At 39.5% G+C, this 25519-nt stretch overlaps 1 protein-coding gene across 9 annotated transcripts in view; it reads right to left on the minus strand.

The window, feature by feature from the left end:
* The window catches only part of LOC109415955 (uncharacterized), a 163067-nt gene that overhangs the window by 10115 nt on the left and 127433 nt on the right, over positions 1–25519 (minus strand). The window contains exon 1 of one of the 9 annotated variants that reach the window (XM_062861262.1): positions 5621–6485. The exons of 7 other annotated variants lie outside the window; for them this stretch is intronic. In XM_062861262.1, coding sequence (XP_062717246.1) covers positions 5621–5660 — 40 coding nt within the window. In that variant the 5' untranslated portion in view covers positions 5661–6485. Of the gene's footprint in view, positions 1–5620; positions 6486–25519 lie in introns of those variants that run through there. One more of the 9 variants, XM_062861270.1, reaches the window with a different exon arrangement.

A 25519-nucleotide genomic window follows, 5' to 3' on the forward strand; every position in this document is an offset into this window, starting at 1 on the left:
GTTTTCTTTCGTAAATATATAGCCTTTAAGTACACTTTGGTGTACGAACAAGGCAAAAAGGTCAAATGGACGAAAGTTGAATTGTCAAAAGGTCCAATACTGATCTGGCCACGTGAGGGGGTTTGTCTAGACGGCGGGTTCGATTCCCGTTGCGATCAGGAAAAAAGTTCAAAGAACATCAAGTTAAAAAAGTGCAGGCCATGTTCCATTGGGAACGTAAAGCTACTAAGAAGAATACTCGCTTATAAAAACATTGAAAATTAAGGTTCAAATGAGAATCGCATATTATCCAAAACTGAAACAGCACTTTTCTCCAGAATGACGAAAAAGCGAACAAAACCAGCGTGTCCGATTGTCATAATCAACTAAATAAACAATCGGACATTATTATTTTCTTCGATTTGTGGATCATTTTGGAAAAAAGTGCTATATTAGTTCTGGAACATTTGCTATTCTCAATAGATTGATTGATTGATTTGTCTTTATTAGAGAGACTTTCAGCCCTTGGCTGGTTCGTCTCTTATTCTCAATAGAGCCTTAAATGCTGTTGCAGCTTATGAATTGAAGCAGGGAAGTTTCACAAAACTCATTATTCAGTTCATAAGCATTTCTCACAAGTTGTGTTAACCCTTGTGTAGCCGGCAGGGTAAACTGAATACTATTCCTACGCGATAGATAGGATCGCACAAAAACAAGCGATGACAAAAAGCGCCAGCTAAGAGTTGTGTGCTTAGCTGGTAGTGTAGCCTGGGCACTGTTGTCCTTCTGACTTCAGCTAGATTGAGGAGGTACGACCCGAGCGTCTGTTCACCAAAGAGGAGCGGCTCAAACAGCGTCTGCTTTGGTATCCAGCGGTAGAGTAAGAAACGCTGCACCACGCCCAGCTAGAAGGTGATAGCCCTATCATCAGCGTGGTCGTCCCAGTGTTTGTTGGGACGTTAAACAGAACTGGCACGATGGCCCTTCGGCTTGACAGTAGTGTTAGCGTAGGCCGAATAAGCCACCCGTAAAAATCCCCATTGCGAATAACATAGGAGAAAATACGACTCGATACAATCGGCAAAGACCCACGCGACGAAATAAGGACTACGATTGGAAACTTGGAACATGGAATTGTAAGTCACTTGGTTGCGCAGGATGTGGCAGAATAATCTACGACGAATTAGATCCCCGCAACTTCGACATCGTGGCGTTGCAGGAACTTTGTTGGACTGGACAGAAAATGTGGAAAAGCGGGCATCGAGCGGCTACCTTCTACCAAAGCTGTGGCACCGCCAATGAACAGGGAACAGGATTTATAGTGTTGCGCAAGATGCGACAAGACAACGTGTGATCGGGAGGCAGCCGATCAACGCAAGGATGTGCATGTAGAGAGTTAACCCTTTATAAGGCAGTGGCAACTATATTGCCACCTTATACACATATTTTTTTCTGTTCGTTTAGAAAATTTTTACAACTTTTGTTTTAACTGATGGACACATTAGGCCTTTGTGAACACTCATGATTTTTTTGAGCCATAACAAATATGAATAGGCTTTTTTAGAACAAAATGTCTCTCCAAAAACTGCCATTTTTGAGTGCATGATATTTTATAAGCTCGAAATTCTATTGTGGTGAGCGAATTGATAATAGAATGATGGGGAATGAAAGGCCTATGTTCCTTTTACTTATGGACAAAAATTCAACTTGATTGCTTCATTACTTTTAGAAACTCAGCCTTTTGAAAAAATGTACTATAATAAATGGGCATGTACTGAAATTGCCATATCGTCCAAAATAATTGACCAATCGAGTTCAAACCCACACAAGTAACTCATGAATATTAGGGCAATAACCTGTCAAAAAATCAGCATGATTGATAAACGCATCACAAAATAACAACATTTTAAACTTTGTTGGCAAAAAGTTGAAATTCAGACCTTTTTTTTTCATACAAGATCGACCATCGATTTTTTTGAAAATAAAAACGTTTTTGTTCATCACACCACACGTACTTTATATTCCAATGTAGAACGAGTGGATTCCGTGCCTAGTTCTCTCGGCCTTATAAAGGGTTAAGGGCCGTTTCTTCAACTACAGCATCATTAACGTCCACTGCCCACACGAAGGGAGACCTGATGACGAGAAAAAAGCGTTCTACGCGCAGTTAGAGCAAACATACGATGGTTGCTCGCCGCGTGACGTGAAAATCGTTGTCGGCGACATGAACGCGCAGGTAGGAAGGGAGGAAATGTACAGACCGGTAATCGAGTGAAACAGCCTGCACGCCAGGTATCGAATGATAACGGCCAGCGATGCGGAAACTGCATGGTTTGGTAGTCCGAAGCACCTTCTTCCCCCGCAAAGATATCCACAAAGCCACCTGGAGATCACCCGACCATCAAACAGAAAACCAAATCGACCACGTTCTAATCGACGGTAAATTCTTCTCGTATATAACCAATGTCCGCACATACCGCAGTGCGAATATAGATTCGGATCACTACTTAGTCGCTGTATACATGCGCTCCAAACTTTCGACAGTTATCACCACACGTCGAAGTCGAACGCCGCGGTTCAACATCGAGCAGCTGCGTAACGTAGAAGTGGCTCAAGACTACGCGCAGCAGTTAGCAGTGGCCCTACCAACGGAAGAGCAGCTTGGCGCAGCTACACTTGAAGATGGCTGGAGGGACATCCGATCCGCCATAGGTAGTACCTCGGATACAGCACTAGGCTTCGTGACCCCACAGAATCACAGAAACGACTGGTACTGGACGGCGAATGTTAACAGTTGAAAAACTAGAAGAATGCAGCATGGGCGAGAATGCTGCAACATCGCACGAGAGCGAATGAGGCACGTTATAGACAGGCGCGGAACAGGTAAAACTCAGTCTTCCGGAAGAAGAAGCGCCAGCAGGAAGAACGAGATCGCGAAGCGATGGATGAGCTGTTCCGCGTTGAGGACACACGAAAGTTCTACGAGAAGCTGAACCGCTCGCGTAAAGGCTTTGTGCCACAAGCCGACATATGCCGAGATAATCACGGGAATATTCTCACGAGCGAGCGTGAGGTGGTCGAGAGGTGGCGGCAGCTTCACGATGAACACCTCAATGGCGACGTTGCAAGCACCGAAGGTGGCTTGGTAACCGATCTAGAAGTACGTGCGCATGACGAAAGATTTTCCGCCCTAACTTCCAAGATATTGAAGAGGAGGTTAGCCGGTTGAAAAACAACAAAGCCGCTGGAGCATATAAACTACCAAGCGAGTTACTAAAATACGATGGAGAAGCACTGGTCGAGGCACTGGTGAGCGCACTACATTGGGTCATTACCAAGATTTGGGAGGAGTGGACGAAAGGTATAGTGTATCTCATCTACAAAAACGGTGAAAAGTTGGATTGCGGGAACTATCGCGCGATCACACTACTGAGCGCTGCCTACAAGGTACTCTCTCAAATTTTATGCCGCCGTCTATCACCGATTGCAAGAGAGTTCGTGGCGCAATATCAGGCTGGATTCATGGGTGAACGCGCTACAGCGGACCAGATATTCACCATCCGCCAGGTGTTGCAGAAATGCCGCGAATACAACGTGCCCACCAAATCACTTGTTCATCGATTTCAAATCGGCGTATGATACAATCGATCGAGAACAGCTATATGGTAGATTAAATATGCACGAATACGGATTCCCGGATAAACTGATACGATTAATCAAGGCGACGATGGATGGAGTGATTGCGTAGTTCGAGTATCAGGGACACTCTCGAGTCCCTTCGAATCTCGCAGAGGGTTACGGCAAGGTGATGGTCTTTCCTGCTTGCTGTTTAACATTGCGTTAGAGGGTGTAATAAGGAGAGCGGGGATTAACACGAGTGGTACGATTTTCACGAAGTCCGTTCAGCTGCTTGGTTTCGCTGATGATATTGAATTATAGCTCGTGAATTTGAGACGATGGCGAAACGTACATCCGACTAAAAAGTGAGGCCAGGCGAATCGGACTAGTCGAAGACAAAGTACATGATGGCAAACGGCTCCAGGGAGGAATCAGCGCGCCCGCCACCCCTAGAAATTCGGCGATGATGAAATCGAGGCGATTGAAGAATTCGTGTACTTGGGCTCACCGGTGACCACCGACAACGATACCAGCAGATAAATTCAGAGACGCATTGTGGCAGGGCAGGAAATCGAGCTTACCTTGGCCTCCGCAGAACTCTACGATCGAACAAAGTTCGTCGTCACACGAAGTTAACTATCTGCAAAACGCTGATTATACCGGTAGTCCTCAATGGGCACGAAGCATGGCCCCTACGGGCAGAGGACCAGAGAGAGGAGTTTTCGAACGGAAGGTGTTGCCTACTAAGTACTAGGTAAATTCTCAACGAAACGACCGTTTTCGTCCAGTTCTTCCATCTGAATCAGATACCTTATTGCGTGAACTTGTTGTTAACAGTGATTGTTGTGAAGATTTTCTGCCGGAAAGTTGATTTTGAACGAGTTTACTGCACCTAGTCCAGCGCCAATTCTCGGCACCAGTGCCGAACTTCCAGCACAATCAAATGGAAATCACTTCGGCACCCATCTTTGTGCTGCCGAAGTGCACTCGTCTGCGTGTAATATTTGTTTTGAGCATTTGTGCGGCTTCAGAGTGAAAGTGCGTTTGGAAAATATGCGGCAAGTGATATTTTGATTTGTTTTGCTGTGAGGTGCCGGGAATTGATGCGGGTGCCCTATGACATACAAAAGTTGTAAAAATTTTAAATCTATATCTAGAGCATCATTAGATTCAGTTTACCCAATAATTTTCCAATGCATAGAATGCAATGTAATAAATTGGTTGATCAACTTCACCCCGGATTCAAAGTATTCGAATTTGACCATTTGATTTTTTTTTTCAAAATACTACAGAATTTTGTTTACGGAACTAGTATCTTCTGATAAAGCTTTGGATCTTTTTACGCAATCCATAATCGCTATTTGCTAGACGATGGTTTTATGATTATTATAGTGGTGGTGTATTACCTGATAGGTTTGGAATACGTTCCATAGTTTTATAACAAGATACTGTTGCCAAAAGCAAAAAATGATAAACAACCAGCATTTCTGCTTAATATAACCATTTGTTGATAATGATTCATAATGACAGGTTTCTTATTTATCCAATGTGTTTAATACCGCACAACGACCTGTTTCACTGGGAGCACAATTTCCAAATCACAAATGGGACACACATATTTTGTCATCACCTGCGCCGTAATATACCAGAGTTAATATTAGCCGAATAAGAAAAAAATGCTTCTTGTGGTTGACACCACTGGCTTCGATTCCCATATTGCTGTCTTTGATGCCATTACTTCGTCTTTTCTTTATCATATTTTAACAAAATCAACCATCGTCTCTACTAGATATTTTTGATCCAACTCCAAGGTAGAGCCTGTTTCTTTGCTTCAGCATCAGCTTCTTTAAATGAATACAGTTATCATCAGCCTTATACTTTCCGCTGAGAGCATAACAAAATATTACTTTATTTTTCCAAAGTATGTTTACCCTGAAGTATTATTTTGTTAATACATGCATTCGCTAGAATGTCTCACAATGCTGAATAATATTTCTATTGTAAAAAATCACTTTTTATTTACCCGAAAAAAGGAGCTCTGGCAACATTTCCGATACAATCATCGGGTTGGAATTTTTGGCAAAGTTCGACTTTTCACTAAAACCGGGCAATGCATTCACCCGCACGAATTGCAACAAATTGTCTTCTCCGAAGTACTCGAATTCAATCGACGGAACTCTACGAGCTGCGGCAGCACGTTAGCACATTATCACGGACACGTTGCACCCGATCCGCGTTCTATTTTCGAACTACCCAATGCTCCGACACGGGGTACGATTGCCATAAAAGGCAATCACTTGAAGTGAACTTTCGAGCTGAGAATGGTTTTGCTGACTCGCGGCAGAGACGGACACCGCCTGGCGATTCGAGATACCGTCGTCGTCGCCGCCGCCGGAGATCTTGTCTTTTTGCCGAATTACACACGTCGCGACGAGGCGCGGGTTGAGCTAAGACTAGATCTAGTAGAAAATCATGCCGAAAATACCGATTCAAAAGGGAAAATCAAAATACACTTTCCTTCCTCCCACCCGTACCTGTTTCAGTGCTCCCACGATCCCAAAATTGAACGAGCATGCCCCGGGAAGGGGCGAATGCGGTAAACTTAACTGCCGGGAGTTGGTGGAAAAGGCAGGTCGCATTTCTCTCTTTTTGGTCTGCAGGAGGTCGAACTCGAGGCACTAGGTACTATTCGGGAGTAACAGAGTGATAGTACACACTCATTCAGTTTTTCCGAGTGGGCTGACGACAGGCCTGAGCGACGCGATCCGTCTGCGCAGCGAGACGCACGATACCTACCTACCTACCACCCATTTGGCTATCGTATTGTAGAGGACCATGCGTTTCCATCGCACACCGATTGGGGCAGTGCGGGTTCACAGCGAAGAATGGAAGTTTTGATATGTTGTTTATTCCACTGTGTTTCGTGTTCGTTGTAAATCTTGTTATGTATTTTCTTGTCGGCATACTGTCCAGTTCATTCTCGAATGTCGACAGGACTAAGACAAGGCGACGAACTCTTATGCCTGCTTTCCAAAATCGTCACGGAAGGTGTAAAACTACGAGCCAGAATCAACAGCTGAGGTACGATTTTCACGGAATCCGGTCAATTTGTTTGCTGTGCGGATGGCTTGGACGCTATCCCCCAAACATTTGAAACGATAGCAGGGTTTCACAAAATTTTGAACCCACCATGTCGAAGAATCAAAATTTGTCAAGTATGTTTTTCCTCATCCATGCTGGGTACGATCCGAAACTGTTTTCCCCGGTTTAAAGTAGAGCAAACCGTTCGCTCTCGCTCTCACCCGCGTAAGAATTTCTCTTCTATTTGGCAATATTTACATCTCCCACATGATGGCGTCTCGCACCTCTAGGTACCTCCACGAACCGGCGTCGGGCGAGGGCGGCAGCATTGAGTTATAAACCCACGTTTCGGACACTACTAGCCGTGCGAAGAACATCATCGGTTCAAATAGACATATAAAGCAATGTTCGTGAGTTTTCCGAATGTTTTTTTCTTCGATCGAGGAAATCTTTCGCAACGCACTTGTAGGGGATGATAGGGCAAATGTTTGAATTTTAGATTTTACAATGCATTTTTTCGATAAACTACTTATATGCTTCAAATCTAGGTTATGTGTGAGTTATGAATATTTGAGCTGTTATTATAGTATTTATTGACCAAATGTAACCATCATCCCCTATTTTGTCTTAAATCTCTAGTACATCGTGTTAGTGCAACATTGTCGTTGCTTTTGCGAGATGTAGATATAACAAGGTATGTTCAGAGCTTAGCGCTATCAGGATCGGCGGCACGAGAGTTGCCTTTTGTAATTGGCCAACTGCATAGCTCGCGCTCTGTTAAGCAACTGTCCTTCATTCATTCCTGTTAGGTCTAGACTCCAAATATAATATATGAAAAGTGATATCAAAATATTATAAGAATATAGAGTACTTGTATCAGAGTCGAACCATTTTTAAACAAATTGGGGTTTCTTACATTCTCGTGTAGCTGCCGGCTTAGAATAGCACTACAGACCACCTGTTCCGGACGTAAAAGACCACCAAACAGGTGTCAGGGGACCCGTATTGAAGGATAAATGGTTGACAGGGGATGTTCGATCTGTGACGGAACCCGTAACGTGAGTAGATCATCTTTTCGTTTTGCGTTACGGTGGAAGATCTACCAAACCGAACCCTATAGTCCTAGCTACAGGTTCCTAGCATCAACCAGGAACAAAGCTTTTTCAATCTATATTAGCGCTCAAAACTGTGCAAATTTAGGAAACGATTGGTTACGTCCCAGTATTCCGCATTGCGATTGAAATTTGTATGGAATTTAGTATGGGAAAACATACTTTTTTTGCATTATGCTCATAAGTTGAAATTGTTTGTCTAAAACTCTGTAACCGATAACGTTAAAGTAAAATCTAAGATATACTCAAAAACTCTGCCGAAGACCGCAAGGTGATCCGACGCTTGTAAAGTTATGCGCTTCACGGAGAAAAATAAATAGCAAATACAAACAAAATTTGGTTTGATTTAACCGGAATTTCATATTAATATGGGTACAAACGAATGTTTGCGCCTACTCGTCAGCTCCGAAATCTATCTGTTGTGGATTCCTCGCCACCGCACTAACTACGGACTGTTTAACCCGTTGGATTTTTGGTGTAGATTGTTTAACCAAGTGTGTGACGTTTTCGATTTTAATATAAGTAAACTAGTTTTTAAGAATAGGATTAATTTTTTTTAAACAATCTGTGACAATTTTGTCAGAGATGTAGTAGCAAATAAATAAATAAATAAATTTAGTTTGAATTTACTACCCGGGGTAGTTGAAATTATCCAATACAGGTAGTTATTTCGTCGTTGATTAGGCGGTTAAATTCAACAAATATTTGTTTGAAATTACCATTGCGGTGGTTGTTTTTTTTTTCAGATGTAATTACAACCGTTGCCGTTAGTTGATTTAACTGACCACTTTGGTATGTTTATAAAAACCTTTAGTTTAAATCAAACTGAATAATTTGTTGAAAATGCAAATGCTTCCGCATGAAACTACTGTCTTTTTTCAATGTTGAGTAAACATTATTTTACTTAGTTTTCGACAACATTTTTAAATTTTAATTTTTATCTACAAGTTTACATAATAAGCTTGTTCAAATATTTTCAAATGATTTGGATGGTATAATTATGGATGGTATAATTATGCATGTCAATGAAACTATCCGGGAAGTGTAGCATCACTGTTACGTTGTTCACGCGGAGGAAAACACGTACTATGTTTTGCTAGTGGAAAACCGCGTTTATTTTGTCATTTCCTGAGGCCATCCGCCAGGTACCAGCTTTTTGTAATGACAAGTCGAAATGTTGGGATCTACAATGGATTAAATTTTATAAATACAGCTATTTGAATACAAAAGTGACCCGATTTTGTCAGCCCCTTTCCGGAACACATTTTTTTGCTCCCCTCAAATATTTAAACAGATTCATACTTTTTATCCCTCTATGTTATGCCTTTCAGCAGTAGTTTGAAGGTGGTCTTAAATTAATTGGTGAATATTTGGCCGTTAGATGATGAGAGCAAAAAGTTCGTCGCAAAATGGGGCTGACAAAATCGGGTCCGTACTGTATATAATTCGTAAATGCTTACCTTCAAAGACGGCACTTCATAGCAAACTCATGTTTTTGCACTTTCTACGCGAACGTACCATGATGATAATGATCGAGCGGCTGCGTTGGAGATGAAAAATGGAACAAACCTAAGTTTGGTTTGTTCGTATCAACTTTCAAACTAAGATATAAGTTGTTTTTTTCTCCAACCCAAATGCCAGTTTGATTCAACCGCCACGTTTGTTGAACTAACGGAATATGTTAGTTGTTGTGTATGTTTGTAGAAAGAGCTAATTAACTGGTTTGTTTCAAACTGAAAACGTTGATTAAAAACAACAAAACTACAATTGGAAACAACTATTGTTTTAGTTTGTAAATCAACAATCGCTTTTGTTGATTCAAACTGCCCTGATTTTTCTCTGTGACTCAAGTAACATTTTGATGACCAATTAGCATTGAAGAAGTTTTGAGAACGGCCATAAAACCTAATAACTTTTGTTTTGGTTTTATGATGGTCTAGTCTGTTCGACTAAAAATGCTTTCAAGCTGCTTAATAAGTCAACAATAAGCCTTAGTGGAACTTCTGTGCAAAGTTCCAGCAAGGCTCATTGTAAATCTCTTAAGCAGCTAGAAAGTTTCATTTGGAAGTTTATCTAAACTTTGCAGAACTTGAAAGTGTATTTTGTCATGGAAAGCGGAACTTTTGGTTATTTGGAATGTGGAAAAAGTATAGCCATAAGAATAAACGAAGCTTTCTGTAATACAATATATGATACATCTTAGCCTTATTTGACGTCCACCATTGGCTGAGCTACACAATATCTAAAAATCTAGGTGGCAATATACGTTGCCGTACTTTTCTTTTCTTGACTGCGGCAACAACCATAAATAGAGGTTTTAAAGAGAATTAAGGTTTAGTCTATAAAATAAACTGCGTAGTTCACCTCATGTGAAACTAACATTTTTTTTTTATTATGTACTAATTCATCAGTTTTACAATAGTTTTGAGCCGATTTTTTACTCGCAGTCAAAATTAGCCATTTATGTATCTACAAGCAGCTCCCAAATATTGATTGTGTGCAATCAATTTTCGCCCGCGCTTATCCTAATGACAGATACGCGTATTTCGACTATGTACCACTTACAGTCTTCTTTAGCGTCAGAGTCTGATACTGAAAAGACTGCAAGCATTAGAGGGCGAGATAAGGTACACATTACACTCAATCGAACAGGGTATAAGGCATGTTAGAAATAGATTTGTTGTAATGAGCTGAATTTTTGTATGGTGAGAAGGTAAATCTTTCTACAATTAAATAGTGCAAAAAGCCTATTAGGGCCTGCGACGATAACATCTATACGGGAGAACAAAATATGTTTACAAAATTGGCTGCTGTGGGTTTCATGATATAAAATTTTGAGAACTCAATGTGTTGACGTAAAAGTAAAGGATTCATTAAATACAGCGTTGAGGAGCGGACCTGGTGTGATGGTTAGAACACTTGACTCTCACGCCGAGGACCTGGGATCGAATCCTACTCCCGACAAACTCACAAAATGTGAGTTCTTCCTTCGGATGGGAAGTAAAGCGTAGGTCCCGAGATGAACTAGCCTAGGGCTAAAAATCTCGTAAATACAGATACAAAAAAAAAATACAGCGCATGAACAAAATCTCATTGAAATTGCATTGAGTTAAAAATGGCATATTTTCGTCTTTGGGCTAGAAATATTCCATACACAAATTCGGCTCATAACTACAACTCTAGTACTACACCAATCGTGTCCCATTCTATCTACTCTGCTCTGCGGGTTCGAAAAGTCGGTACGAGCTTGCAGATTGTTATATAAAATTTGTTCAGGACAAAAAATATACTCGATGCTGTTAGTAATCCAAATTATGCGTTAACCAAAGAAGTACAAAATATGTTTAGTATATATTTTGCAACATAGGTAGCCCTTCATAAGCGTTTTACTGTTCCCATTATACTGTTTTAAAATTCCCAACCACAACATTATTGTTGTAAATGAATTATCACATCCTACACACCAATCTGATGGCGAGACGCAACGGGATTGCGATTTCAATCTCTAATCTCACCAACGAGCCTGCGAGTTTCTTTTAGAGGAAAAACCGTCACTTGGGTCCATCAATCGTGTTGGATCGGGCTGGGTCGGGTCGATTCAGATTTAGTCTTCCCGCGCTTACGACGATGCAAGAGCAGAAATTGCTGCTGCCTGGGGTATTCACACGAAAATAAACCAGAAATGAAATTCGGTGTTGCTGATTCTGCTTGACCGGTTGAATTTTGCGTAAAAATAGACAAACTCGGAATCTCGAGAGCGCAGACGATCGCGCAGGCACATATGTAGGATGTGTGTAAACGCCCGCCATATCGGTTGGCATGCATAGCGAGGTCTCAGATCCGAAATGGACTGTAGTAAAACCGGGGCTGCGACGTTGAGCTCTTTTCATAAACGGTAGAACCATATATGGTGTTAGTCTTATTTGAACTTCGACTAAATTTGTATTAAATTGCAGACGGAAAAGCTTTCGCTCTGAAAAGTGGACAATAGAAACCAAGCATCTTCAGATTCGGAATCATACGCGACAAACCTATTATCAGAAAGGGGAATAATAAGAGATAAAAAACGTATAAAACAATTAACTTGCTTAAATCTGGTTTGAAGTTTTTCCAGTGTAGCTTAGCTTAAGCCGTTAGTACAAAGGGTCAAATATTTGTCCAAAAAGAAACCAATGACTCGATCAAATTTCCATTAGTGTCAAACAGTTGTTGTTTCTTGAATTCTTTCCTTGTCAAATCCGAGCTCTCTAACAATTAACTTCATTCTTCAAATTTGCATTTGCACAAAGGAGTTTTTGAATGATTTTAACATTGTTTATCATTATATATCAAACTACACGAAAATAAATTCCGGCACCATGACGAGAATAAGGCAAACTTTTCAATACGCTAAATTGTTAGCTAAGAGAAATATCGAGTACGAGTCGAGCAGTCGACACTGAAGAACTCTGTAAGTGACAGACGAAATAGGCCTGATTTTTTATGTGCTGGGAAGAAAATCAACACGATCGAAATGAAACCAATCTATAGTGCAGTGTGGCAATGACCTCAACAGTTGTCAAACCACCTCATTTAGACAAGACGAAGTTTGTCGGGACAGCTAGTAACATATATTTCCTTTAAGGTACACCGGGGCAAGTTGAAACGGGTGGGGCAAGATGAAACAGCGGATTAACATGATGTTTTCTAATGATGATAAGCATTTTGATCGCCATAACACATAGTTTTTGATTCAAACAATCTTTTAGCGAAGTAAAAATTTCCAAATTGTATTGAAATCTATTTCAAAACTTCGTGTTTCATCTTGCCCCGGGTGTACCTTAATTTTATTGGCATGCGTTTTTCGGAGAACTTGTAGAAAACAAGTATGTCTTCCAATTTGTGCTAAAAGAATTAATTAAGTTTTAGTGTAATTATGATTTTATGAAGTTTGAAAATAATCGAAAAACACATAGTTGACTAGTTACTTCTTTTTGGATGCCAACCAAAATATGGGCATCAGAACATTTTTGAAAAAGTGGACAGGCCTAATATTAAATATGTAGAAATAAACTAAAATATTTGGATTTTTTAAATCTGGATTCTGTCTGACACGATCTGGACATCCACAGCTGTAAAGGCGGGGGTATTCAGCATGACTATACTTGGAGACGGGCTCGACTTACGGTCGGTGCAAGAACTTTTCGTAAAAGGAAATTTCCATGACTTCCATGATCATAACTTCGTTCTTGCCACACGATAAACACATGCAAAATAGTCATTGGCAGATAAAATCTCTGACGAATTGAGGAAGTGCTCATGCAACACTAATCTAAAAAGCAGGCATTGTCACAGTTTGGACGTTACGCCAAGAAGAAGACGAAATTTGGATTCTTGGTGATCATTCCGAAACATTTCAATCAGTCTGCTCCAACTGCTCCTACGAGATACTTGTTTTAAAACATGATAAACTATATAATCTAGTCCAAAAATTACCAACTTTCGATTATTATCTCAGCTCATCCTTGTTTTATTGGACCGTTTTCAGTGATGATGCTAAAATCTAAGTTACGATAGACATGCCCACCTATCAATTTGTAGCTCCGTGCGCATCAACAAGTCGCTTAACACCACAGCAGTCTCCCATATACCAAATGCCTACATCATCATCACCATCATCTCCATCAAAACGATCGTGTCAACAGCAATGTCACAATTCGGTGTTATTTAAGTTATACTACATCATAGCAACACGCAACCTCCGCACGCAGTCAGTCCTCCATCGCATCGGGGCGTGTACCGTCCTATGCCGGGCTGCTATCTTGTGTCACCCACGACTTGAGTGGAACTCTTAAACTTTCCGTGGTCGATTCGATACAACAGTAACCGCGGTCGGCAACTTTAATAGATGATACAGCACGAACAGGGAGAATAATAGTTACGCTCGCAGCATGTGATGATTTGAAACTTTTTTCGCTTCTTCACAAATATGGATTTCTACAGCAATCCATGGCAAGCATAAGACTGCACCGTTGTTAAGCGTTTTGATTGCTTTGGCTTTGAACATGGAAAAGGAGAAAAAATAGGTATATGTCGTCGAATAATGTGTGGGCTTTCCGGTAAGGTGATGCACTTAACACCAGCATGTACCACGCAAAAAAAAAATGAACACATATCTAGTTAGTGTGCTTAGGAAATCGAGGGCTATGCTGCTACATTATAAGATAACTAGCCATACGTGAGGGAAGTATGACGAATTGTAATGAATTTTGAAACACAAGCTTCTTGGAGGGTTTGAGTTGAACAATGTGGAAACTTAGACAGCGTGTAATAAACATTACAATATTTGTAATAAGTATTCTATTAGTTTGGAGATTAGATTTTCGAATTAGTTTAAACTGCTATAGTTAATTAATATAAAACTTTCAAGTTTATATTTAAATATGCATTTAGGAAAACAAACCCAATTTATAACCCAAATAGCATTTTGATGACCAATTAGTCTTGTAGAGGTTTTAAGGACCGTCATTAAACCATATATCTTTTATTTTGGTTTTATGATGGTTCTAAGAACCTTTTCTAGGCTGTTTGAATAAAAAGTGTTACTTGGGAAATGATGTTAAATACGAAGGGTATTTTCGGAGGGGGTCTCCAGTTAGCCTAGTGGTTAAGGCTATGGATCGCCAATCCGGAGACGGCGGGTTCGATTCCCGTTCCGGTCGAGAAAATTTTCTCGACTCCCTGGGCATAGTGTATCATTGTACTTGCCTCACAATATACAAATTCATGCAATGGCAGGCAAAGAAAGCCCTTCAATTAATAACTGTGGAAGTGCTCAAAGAACACTAAGTTGAAGCGAAGCAGGCCAAGTCCCAGTGGGGACGTAGAGCCATAAAGAAGAAGAAGAATCGGAGTTCTTCCAGCAGATAACTCGTGTTACATATGTTAGAGTCCTTAAATCGTGGGGCCCATATAGCCGAGGCGGTAAACGCACGGGTATTCAGCATGACCATGCTGAGGGTGACGGGTTCGATTCCCGGTCGGTCCAGGATCTTTTCGTAAAGGGGCATAGAGTATCTTCGTGCCTGCCACACGATATACGCATGCAAAATGGTCATTGGCAGAGGAAGCTCTCAGTTAATAACTGTGGAAGTGCTCATAGAACACTAAGCTGAGAAGCAGGCGTTGTCCCAGTGAGGACGTTACGCCAAGAAGAGAGAGAGAGAAATCGTGTAGCAGGCACGAAGATACGCTATGACCAAGAAAGTCTAAGAATTTCCTTAATGAAAAGTTCCTAGACCGACCGAGAAGCGAATCCAGATGCATGGGTCTTGCCATACAAACTGCTACGATTATAAAGGCCTTCAAATCATTTTAATCATTTAGGCTTTAAAACGGTATTTCATTTACATTATACCATTATAGCTTAGCTTTCAGTTCAAGTTAAGATTCTTGAAACACTATGTCCAATCGCTTAACTAGTTGATTCATCCTTTCACTAAGCCGGTTTTCACATGAAATCATACTGCACTTTGTCTCCGGCGACGTTGATTAGTAATATAGAGTAGAGACAGTTGTCCTCATTCCAACTTCAAACGGATCGGTGCTCGAACCCGTTCAAAGTTGACGTCACCTCTGACGACACGTATGGTCAAAATCACTTCAAAGTCTTCATTTGAATTTATCGTCATAAAAAGCCATAAAATCAAATCCACTCCAATAAAGAACACTCCCCGAATGTCCAAAAACTGTTGATTGAGAGTTTGTCCGTTTGTCCGACCGACCATCCCTCACCACCACCATAGTCGGAAATGGCCACTAGAGACTGCTGTATACCTACGGCCATCGTATCGGTCGTCGGCTACAAAATCGTCCATTAAAAACCAAATAAACTCTTCAAATATCGTCAGTTTTAGATAAGCCAAATAAATGCCAAAAAGAGCATATTATAAGAGTGCCTCCTCGAGTCGCGAGGTATGCGCGAGGGCCGAGAAAAATAGTCCACCCACGCTTCACCGTTCGCTCTCCTCGACACGTTTGCGACATGTAAGCGACGAAAATGGGATGAAATTAGCGTTCGTTTTTGTTTTTGATTACTAACCGGAGCTGAGATGTGACGAATACGAATGAACAACAAAAAATGTTAGGGTAAAGTACTATCATAGATCATGCGGTCTAGCTTGACAATCAACATATCGATCGAATCGTTGATTGAATGTGGTGTTGTATGGCCTGCGGCACTTTTTGTCAGCGCTGAGATCAGTGATTGAAAAACTCTGGATCTCACGCCACTCGATCAAAAGCTCAAGAGGTAAATACGTGAGAAACAATGGAATAACATTGATATAGTGACTTTGACATGGAGTGAACTTCTCGTTCAGGCATTGGATGTATGAAGTGCAGATCTGATCCATGACCTTGGATTTCATTGTATGTGGTATTCACCCGTTTATTATTTGAATTCTCTGCATCAGGATGTGTGCAGAGATGACTAAACGACGTAAGAATTCTCAGGTAGAAGATCAAGGGCTGATTCTTCAATTTCAGCATAATCAACGCAGGATTCGGCAAAGAATCCTCTCAGGATTTTGCAAAGAATCTTCTCAAGATTCTAAAAAAAATCCTCTCAGAATTCTGCAAATAATCCTCTCTAAATGCTGTAAGAAATCTTCTCAAAAGAATCCGGTCACGAATTTCCATAGAATTCCCACGGGATTCTGTAGATGTAGAGAATCCTTCGAGATTTTGACGAGGATTTTGTAGAGAATCTACTCAGGATCATTGGCGGAACCAGCACTTTCTTTTTTCTTACTCTGCTAAACATACACGAGAAAGAGAAAGATTGGAGAGGAGGAAGCTTGCCACCTCTTTCATCCCGCTCTTTCTCTTGCATGTTTAGGAGAGTCAGTGAGAAAAAAGCCAATGCTCACGATTATGTAGAGAGTTCTCTCAGGATTCGCCGAAGAATTCTTTCAGGATGTTGCAAAAATATCCTCTCAGAAAGCTGCAAAGAATCCTCTCAGGATCCTGATAAAATAAAACTGTGACGATTCTTTTTTTTTCCTCCCCTGTTGGGGAAATTAAGCCACTGCGTCCAATAGGCTGAACTTTTGTGGCATGTCCCGTTTTGTGGCATGTGACGATTCTGCAATCACGGAAAAAAATCCATTCCCAAGACCATGAATATGACTCATAGTTTCCCGATATTTTTATGATTTTATGTTATAAATATACACCATGATTAAATTTTATGATCTTATGATTGATTTCACCATAACGCTATGCACCCGTTATTGTTTTGGCTTTCGACGACCAAAAACGGAAAATATAATCATGAAGCTATGATTAAATAAGCTGGGATCATGAGTAGCATTCATGAAGCCAAGAATAATTTTCATAAACCTGGATGCAGATCCTGATGCTTTACCACCAGATTCATAAAATTATGTTTTTTTGAGGTAGAACCATGCATAGAATTTATGGAATCAAAAAATACTTTTATGATTCCGTCGCCGTCGGACCTATATGCTTCTCAGTCAAATTCATAAAATCATGGTTGAGGGAGATGGAACCATGCATAGAATTCATGGAATTAAGAATTACTTTTATGATTCCGTCGTCGTCGAACCTCAATGTTTCTCAGTCAAATTCATAAAATCATGGTTGAGGGAGATGGAACCATGCATAGAATTCATGGAATTAAGAATTACTTTTATGATTCCGTCGTCGTTGGACCTCAATGTTTCTCAGTCAAATTCATAAAATCATGGTTGGGGGAGATGGAACCATGCATAGAATTCATGGAATTAAGAATTACTTTTATGATTCCGTCGTCGTCGAACCTCAATGTTTCTCAGTCAAATTCATAAAATCATGGTTGAGGGAGATGGAACCATGCATAGAATTCATGGAATTAAGAATTACTTTATGATTTCATCGTCGTCGGACCTCAATGTTTCTCAGTCAAATTCATAAAATCATGGTTGGGGGAGATGGAACCATGCATAGAATTCATGGAATTAAGAATTACTTTTATGATTCCGTCGTCGTCGAACCTCAATGTTTCTCAGTCAAATTCATAAAATCATGGTTGAGGGAGATGGAACCATGCATAGAATTCATGGAATTAAGAATTACTTTTATGATTCCGTCGTCGTCGAACCTCAATGTTTCTCAGTCAAATTCATAAAATCATGGTTGAGTGAGATGGAACCATGCATAGAATTCATGGAATTAAGAATTACTTTATGATTTCATCGTCGTCGGACCTCAATGTTTCTCAGTCAAATTCATAAAATCATGGTTGGGGGAGATGGAACCATGCATAGAATTCATGGAATTAAGAATTACTTTTATGATTCCGTCGTCGTCGAACCTCAATGTTTCTCAGTCAAATTCATAAAATCATGGTTGAGGGAGATGGAACCATGCATAGAATTCATGGAATTAAGAATTACTTTTATGATTCCGTCGTCGTCGAACCTCAATGTTTCTCAGTCAAATTCATAAAATCATGGTTGAGTGAGATGGAACCATGCATAGAATTCATGGAATTAAGAATTACTTTATGATTTCATCGTCGTCGGACCTCAATGTTTCTCAGTCAAATTCATAAAATCATGGTTGGGGGAGATGGAACCATGCATAGAATTCATGGAATTAAGAATTACTTTTATGATTCCGTCGTCGTCGAACCTCAATGTTTCTCAGTCAAATTCATAAAATCATGGTTGAGGGAGATGGAACCATGCATAGAATTCATGGATTTAAGACTTACTTTTATGATTCCGTCGTCGTTGGACCTCAATGTTTCTCAGTCAAATTCATAAAATCATGGTTGAGTGAGATGGAACCATGCATAGAATTCATGGAATTAAGAATTACTTTTATGATTCCGTCGTCGTCGGTCCCAAATGCTTTTAATTAGATTAATAAAACGATGCAAGCTAAAATCTCAAGAAAATAAAATACGTGATATCAGAGCCCATTTCTATGATTTTGGGACCTATCCATCATCCTTTTTTTCTATGAGCAAGCAGCACTTTTTAGTTGTCCTCTTGTTAGTGTAGATATGTAATGTTCAAATATAAAATTGAACAACAATGATCGAACTCACCGGATAATCATATTTAGCTGGTTTACTATTTTTGTCTTTGGCTACTACATCCAACAGGCTAAGGATGCCCTCCAAACCACATCAATTGTTCACTAGTTCACACCACTTGCTGAGTCTCCGAAGTCGTCGAACGATGGATAAACCGGAAAAATAGAGAGAATTACCGAAAATTAACGCGCGATTTTCACTTTGCTTCACCCTCCCCGTACATAAACTCGGAACTACGACGGATGGCACAACGAAAACCCGAACTGGGCACTGTTTACTTTTTGTGCGTGTACTTTTTAGTCAATCAACTCCCAACAAACTGCCGAATCTTACGGGCACACTGTTTCGATATTCCATTTCCTCATATATGCACATTTATAACTCTAACCAAATAAAAACTTTGCAAAAATAGCAGGTTCAACTTTTTCCACATGTCTGTGCTGGACGACCGCCCGATTTATATAATTGCATATGGCAGATAAGTGTAACGCTAGGAAGCGACCATGAATATAATTTATGAAAATGCTTGTTTCTATTCATATTTCTGGTCAACTCATTCATGATATTATGAATTTTAATTATGATATTATGAGTTGGCAGACATCATAAGAACATGATTGTTTATTCATGATTAGGGGAATGGATTTTTTTCCGTGATCAATCCTGCCAAGATTCTGAAGAAAACCCGCTCAAGGTTGTGCAGAGATTTAGGATTCTCTTAAAACTTCCAAGTAACATTTTATAGTCAAATAGAGTAGAAGAGACCCGCCGTAAAACCAAAATAAAAAATAATTAGCTTTACGAAGGTTTTTGAAACCTCTAATGGATCCTCCTACTTTCAAGTTCCTGTGCATTGGAAAGCAAACGAAAGTTTAACTAATGGCTGCATTCTCTGTGAATTTGTTTAAAAAGTGATGAAGATTTGTATGCTTGTGAACTAGTGAACTAGTGGGTGAAATGGTGTTCCTAGTAATATGTCTCTTCTTCAGAGAGCGCTGCTTAAACAAAGAAAAGCGGAAAACTGGCAATGGCGTGATGTCTTATCTTAGGATTATGTTTTCGTTTTTAACTATATCAAGGCCCACTTCTGGAAGGATACTGGAAGTTTGATTATTTGGTGAGATCTTTCTTATTTCTATGAGATGCCTTGATGTTGGAAGTGTAAGAAGATTGTTTTAGTATAACCTGGGAGGGATCAAAATATGTTTATCGCGTTTCAGAGTGCGAGCAATGGCGCTTAAGCCTAGGCTTTCGAGCCCGGGCATATGGGGAAATTCCTGTGTTCCATCCCAGGAGAAGGAGCCTTGACGGAGTGACATAAACTTTCTTAGCAAAGTCACTCCCAATGTTTTTTCTTAACTTATATACCACAGACTACACGGAACGGTTGGTACGAGATGTCCCCGTTCTAAGGTTTTCATTTTTATTCAATGACGCTGCACAGTAGGCCTGGCCGCTTCAATACTTGCAATGTATCACTGATTCACTGCAAGTATTGATACCTAATGACAAGAAAAAATATAGAAGTAGACTATTCCATCATTTTCCAGGATTCTTCCAAGTGATGGCTGTGTATGTGTAGACTAGACTAGACTAGACTAGGTTTTTAAAACCTCTAAGCCTAATTGATGTTCAAAATGTTACCTGGGTAGTGTAGGGACAGAATGCTCTCATCCCTCCGGGATGCGCGCCGTTGTAAAAAGTATAACATTACTAAAGGAAACGTAGCTCACCGTATACAGCGCGAGCGCGGTGCAGTTTTAGAATTAAACAAGCGCGCGTCCCGAAAGATTTAGATTCTGGCTATAAATCTCTCAGGGGGCATCCATAAAATACGTCACGCTTAGAGGGGGGAGGGGGGGTTCTGAAAAGTGTGACAAGCAATGCATGAAGTATAAGAAAAACCCGTACGAAGGGGGGAGGGGGGGTTGAAAATTCCCATTTTTAGCGTGACGTACTAAATGGATGCCCCCTGATTCTGTTGAAAATCCTTTCAAGATTCAGTAGTGAATTCTCTCAGAAATCAGTGGAGAATTCTATCAGAATGCTTTCCGAATACTGTCAACGATTCTGTAGAAAATACGCTCTAAATAATGAGAAAAACTATCTCAATTTTCTATGGAGAACCTTCTCAGGATTCTTAAGAGAAATCTGTCACGGTTCTGTGAAAAGTACTGGGCCAAATTATCTTACGATTCTGTGGAGAATTCTCCCAGGATTATGTGTAGAAAGCTTCCTAAATTATGTGGAGATTGTATAGAATGCTCTCTGGATTGTGTAAAAAAATCAGGGATTCTGTATAGCATCCTCTTATGATTTGGTGGAAAATCTCTCTCAAGATTATGGTTCTAAAAAGAAAAACGTAAGGATTCGGAAGAAAATTCACTATCGAGTTCGATAATTTAGGGGAATATGGCCAAAAGAGGATATTTGTTGAAATGGGAACATAAACTTATCTGACTTGTCTACGTAAAGCTGCGAAGGTTTTGGTACTTTTTAAATGTCTGCGATGTAAAAGGATAAAGTTAAGCATTCATAATATATAGGGGACAATGGCCAAAATGAGACACTTATTAAAGAGAATGGCAACAAAAGACCATTCCAATTTATCAGCATAGAATTGCGATACATTTGAATAGTTTTCCAACTGAAAGTTTTTGTCTCTGAATATGTTCACATGTTTCAAATTCGCAGAGAAAATAGAGACATCTGTGAATGATATCGAAAAGAGATGACCAATTTGGGGTTTCACCATTAAGTGGCGCACTATTTTTAATGCTTCTTTTTTTGTTTAAATTCAACCTAATATCTCATATATTTTTTGCTCAGGAATAGATATTTTTCGTTTGTTTGCCTACCAGGACTGTATTTCGTCGATTTTTTTGCTCGAATTTGTACACCGTGCATTGTCAATAACGTATTGAAGTGAGAGCTCGTTAACCCTCTAATACCCAACCCCGCCTTAACTCATTTACTCCCAGTGATGAATTTTGCGATCAGTAACTTTCGCAATTACCATGGGGAATTGAGGCATGTTGGAAGACTAGTATCTTCAACAAAGTTGTGGAAGGGGTAAGGGTCTCCTCAATAATAGGAAATTTAGTACATAATTATTCCAGTAGGCGGCACTAATGATTATTAAACATTTGGCTTTGATAAGGGTTGCGTCAATAGTGATTGACGCTACCGGTGCGCTCGTGTTGTGAACAACCAATGTAGTTTTGATATGCGGTGTACCTAGCATGAGTTTAGAACCAGATGGATAAAATTCGGTATCTTCGGCAAAGTTGGTCAGATCATCAAGAGCTATCCGATGATAAACTAGTTGTTTCTAGCTTTATCCACTAGGGGCCTCTAGTGTGTCTTAGAAATTTTAAACTTCTATATCTCGAGAATTGGACTACACAATTTCATCTTCGGCAAAGTTAATCAGGACATTACGAGCTATCCGATGATGAACTAGTTGATTCTATGTTTATCCGTTTGGTGGCTTTTTTAATTTGTGAATTTTAACTATGGCTAGTTTTTTTACACCCGCTAGGTAGCGTTAGTGCTTCTTAGAAATTAAACTTTAAAATTATGTATCTCGAGAATCAGACGACATAGAAGAATTCAGTCTTCAAAGTTAATCAGGACATCAAGAGCTATCCGATAATGAACTGGCTGATTCTATAAATAATGAATGTATTTGATTAAAAAATGCCCAAACAATTAGACAAAATCATCGGATTTGTTAAAAAAATTTTGCGCTTCTCTAATTTCTCCTTAATATTTTGAAGTTTCTTTAATAATTTGTTCATGTCACCTCTCAGTTGAATTCCGACCATAATTTTCCAATAGGGGTGGGTGACATGAGAGAAAATTAAAATTTGTGACAACCTTAGGTGATTCTTGTTTTCTAGTGGAGGACAGTCGAGCGTTTCAAACTACGTAGCCGTTTTTAATGATAATTGATTCTAGGTTTATCCGCTAGATGGCACTAGTATGTCTTATAAATTTCAACTGCTGTATCTCGAGAATCAGACTACATAGAACAATTTCGTCTTCGGCAAAGTTGATCAGGACTTCAAAAGGTGATGACACTAGAAGGTCTTAGATATTTCAAACTTCTGCATCTCGAGAAACAGACTGCACAGAAGAATTCATCGACAATGAACTATTTGCTTCTAGGTTTATCCGCTATGAGGTGCTATGACGCGTGACACTTAGAAATTTTATACTATTGTATCTCGAGGATCAGATTACATAGAATGATTTCGACTTCGGCAAAGTTGATCTTGACGTGAAGAACTATTAGCTTCGTTTTCGGCGTAGTTGAAGTTGAATGCAATCCGATGATGAATTAATTGATTCTAGGTTTATTCGATACGTGTCACTACTGATTAAATATTGCAAATTTCAAAATTCTGTATCTCGAGAATTAGATCCCATAGGTTTTCATCTCTGGCAAAGGTGATCAACTGAATGAGCTAGACTTGAAGTTGATGAAATCATTCATTTTTAATGGTTCAGCTAAATTAGCTCAGATATCAATATATGATTTTCAAATTGAGCTTGTTCAATCGATGTATCACTTGTCCCACATTTCTATTCAAAGACGTCAAAGAACCACTACTAGAGCTGTCACATACGCAGATTTTCGGGTACAGACATTGTTGTTATGTCATTCCGTCATAATTTTCTCTAAGAAAAATATACTATTTCCAACAAAATTACCATCTCTCAATTTTTTCATATGTTTTGGAATAATACTTCTTCTTTTGAATGCTGCTGAGAGATATTTATTATTTTTGCTCCAGGTTGTAGTAAGTAAACTGTGATTTTTAGAGATGCAACCTGATCATAAACCAAAAATAGATAACGACAACTTGTGTACACAAATTAACGCCTCTTCAAATACTCTGTATGTATATTAGTATGGTACTCGCTTGTATGGAAAAAATAAATCCTTGCTCCAGTCGACTTTTTAGATCCCATTTAGGTCCCATATGAACTGTACAAAATTTCAGCGCAATCGATGAAACTATAATTTAGCGCAAGCGGTTCAAAGTTTGCATAGGATTTACTATGGGAAAAGTTACACTTTCAAACAAAAAATCCTAGAGGTCACCCTTTGTCTCCTTAATTCAAATCGATCAATGTTTCTTGTATAAAAATCACTTATGAAACTTTCCTTCGAAGACCGCAAAACAATTGGATGCTTGTGGAAAAAGTTATTGATTTATTACCGATTAGTGATCCAACGAACGGCTTTTTGTTTTGTTTTATCAGCAGCACTGCTGCTGCCGTTGTTGCATGGGGTGGCGGGAGACATCACCACCCCCAGAAACAGCAGCAGCCAAGGCAGCAGCTACAGTGCTGCTGATAAAACAAAACAAAAAGCTGTTCATAGAATTACTAATCGGTAATAAATCAATAACTTTTTCCACAAGCATCCAATCGTTTTGCGGTCTTCGAAGGAAAGTTTTATAAATGATTTTTCTATAAGAAGCGTTGATCGATTACAATTAAGGAGACAAGGGGCGACCTCTAGGATTTTTTATCTGAAAGTGTAACTTTTCCCATAGTAAATCGTATGAAAACTTTGAACCGCTTGCGCTAAATTATAGTTTCACCGATTGCGCTGAAATTTTGCACAGTTCATATGAGACCTAAAAGGAATCAAAAAAGTCGACTGGAGCGAGAATTTGATGTTTGTCCCATATTAATGTATATGTTTTGGGCGATTTTGATGAGAAATCGGAATTGAAAAAAAAAAATACTGCCAAAGCTAGTTTTTCTTGGACCACCTTAGGGTTATTCCAAAAATATGTGTGGATTATTTTTTCATCTACATAAAATTTTATTAGCAAACTTGCTCAAAATAAATATTTTACAGCTTTACTGAAGAATGCATATAGGGTGACTAAAGGTATTATCAGCAGACCAAACTGCCTGTAGTATGGTCAAATAATTCAGCTTGTTTGGGAAAGATTTGAAGCCAATTTGGAGTTCAACAGGTTAAAAAAAACCATGACGAAAATAACAAACCTACCTGATGACCTATCAAAATTCCAGTCAAATCGGCTCACTAGAAACCGAGCATCACATCGTAAATTTTGGGCATTTTGTATGAAATACGACTGGCACTACAGGGAAGTTTCATTTCACATTGTGGCTCGTAGAGTCTTAAACCACTTGGGCAGGTGTACCTATTTTGGGCACTTTCAGCTGTAAATAAGTGAATTTTATACGCAGCAGCATTTTTGCACGCGGTGAGATACGTACAGTATCTAACCCTATACAAAAATTAAAATCAATTGGTTGAAAATTGACTTAGTTATAATAAGTTCCCAAAATAGGTACACCTGTCCAAATGGTACAAGACCCTACTACGTTTGTATGATTTTAATTTTTATCACTTTTCTGCTGAACTTCTTGAAATGTTGTTATTTTTTTATTTTTTTTTATCTGTATTAACGAGATTTTTAGCCCAAGGCTAGTTCATCTCGGGACCCACGCCTTACTTCCCTTCCGAAGGAAGAACTCACATTTTGCGAGTTTGTCGGGAGTGGGATTCGATCCCAGGTCCTCGGCGTGATAGTCAAGTGTTCCAACCATCACACCAGATCCGCTCCACATTTGTTATTTTGAATTAATTAACATT

The sequence above is a fragment of the Aedes albopictus genome, chromosome 3 (genome assembly GCF_035046485.1).
Source record: "Aedes albopictus strain Foshan chromosome 3, AalbF5, whole genome shotgun sequence".
Classification (NCBI taxonomy): Eukaryota; Metazoa; Arthropoda; class Insecta; order Diptera; family Culicidae; genus Aedes; species Aedes albopictus.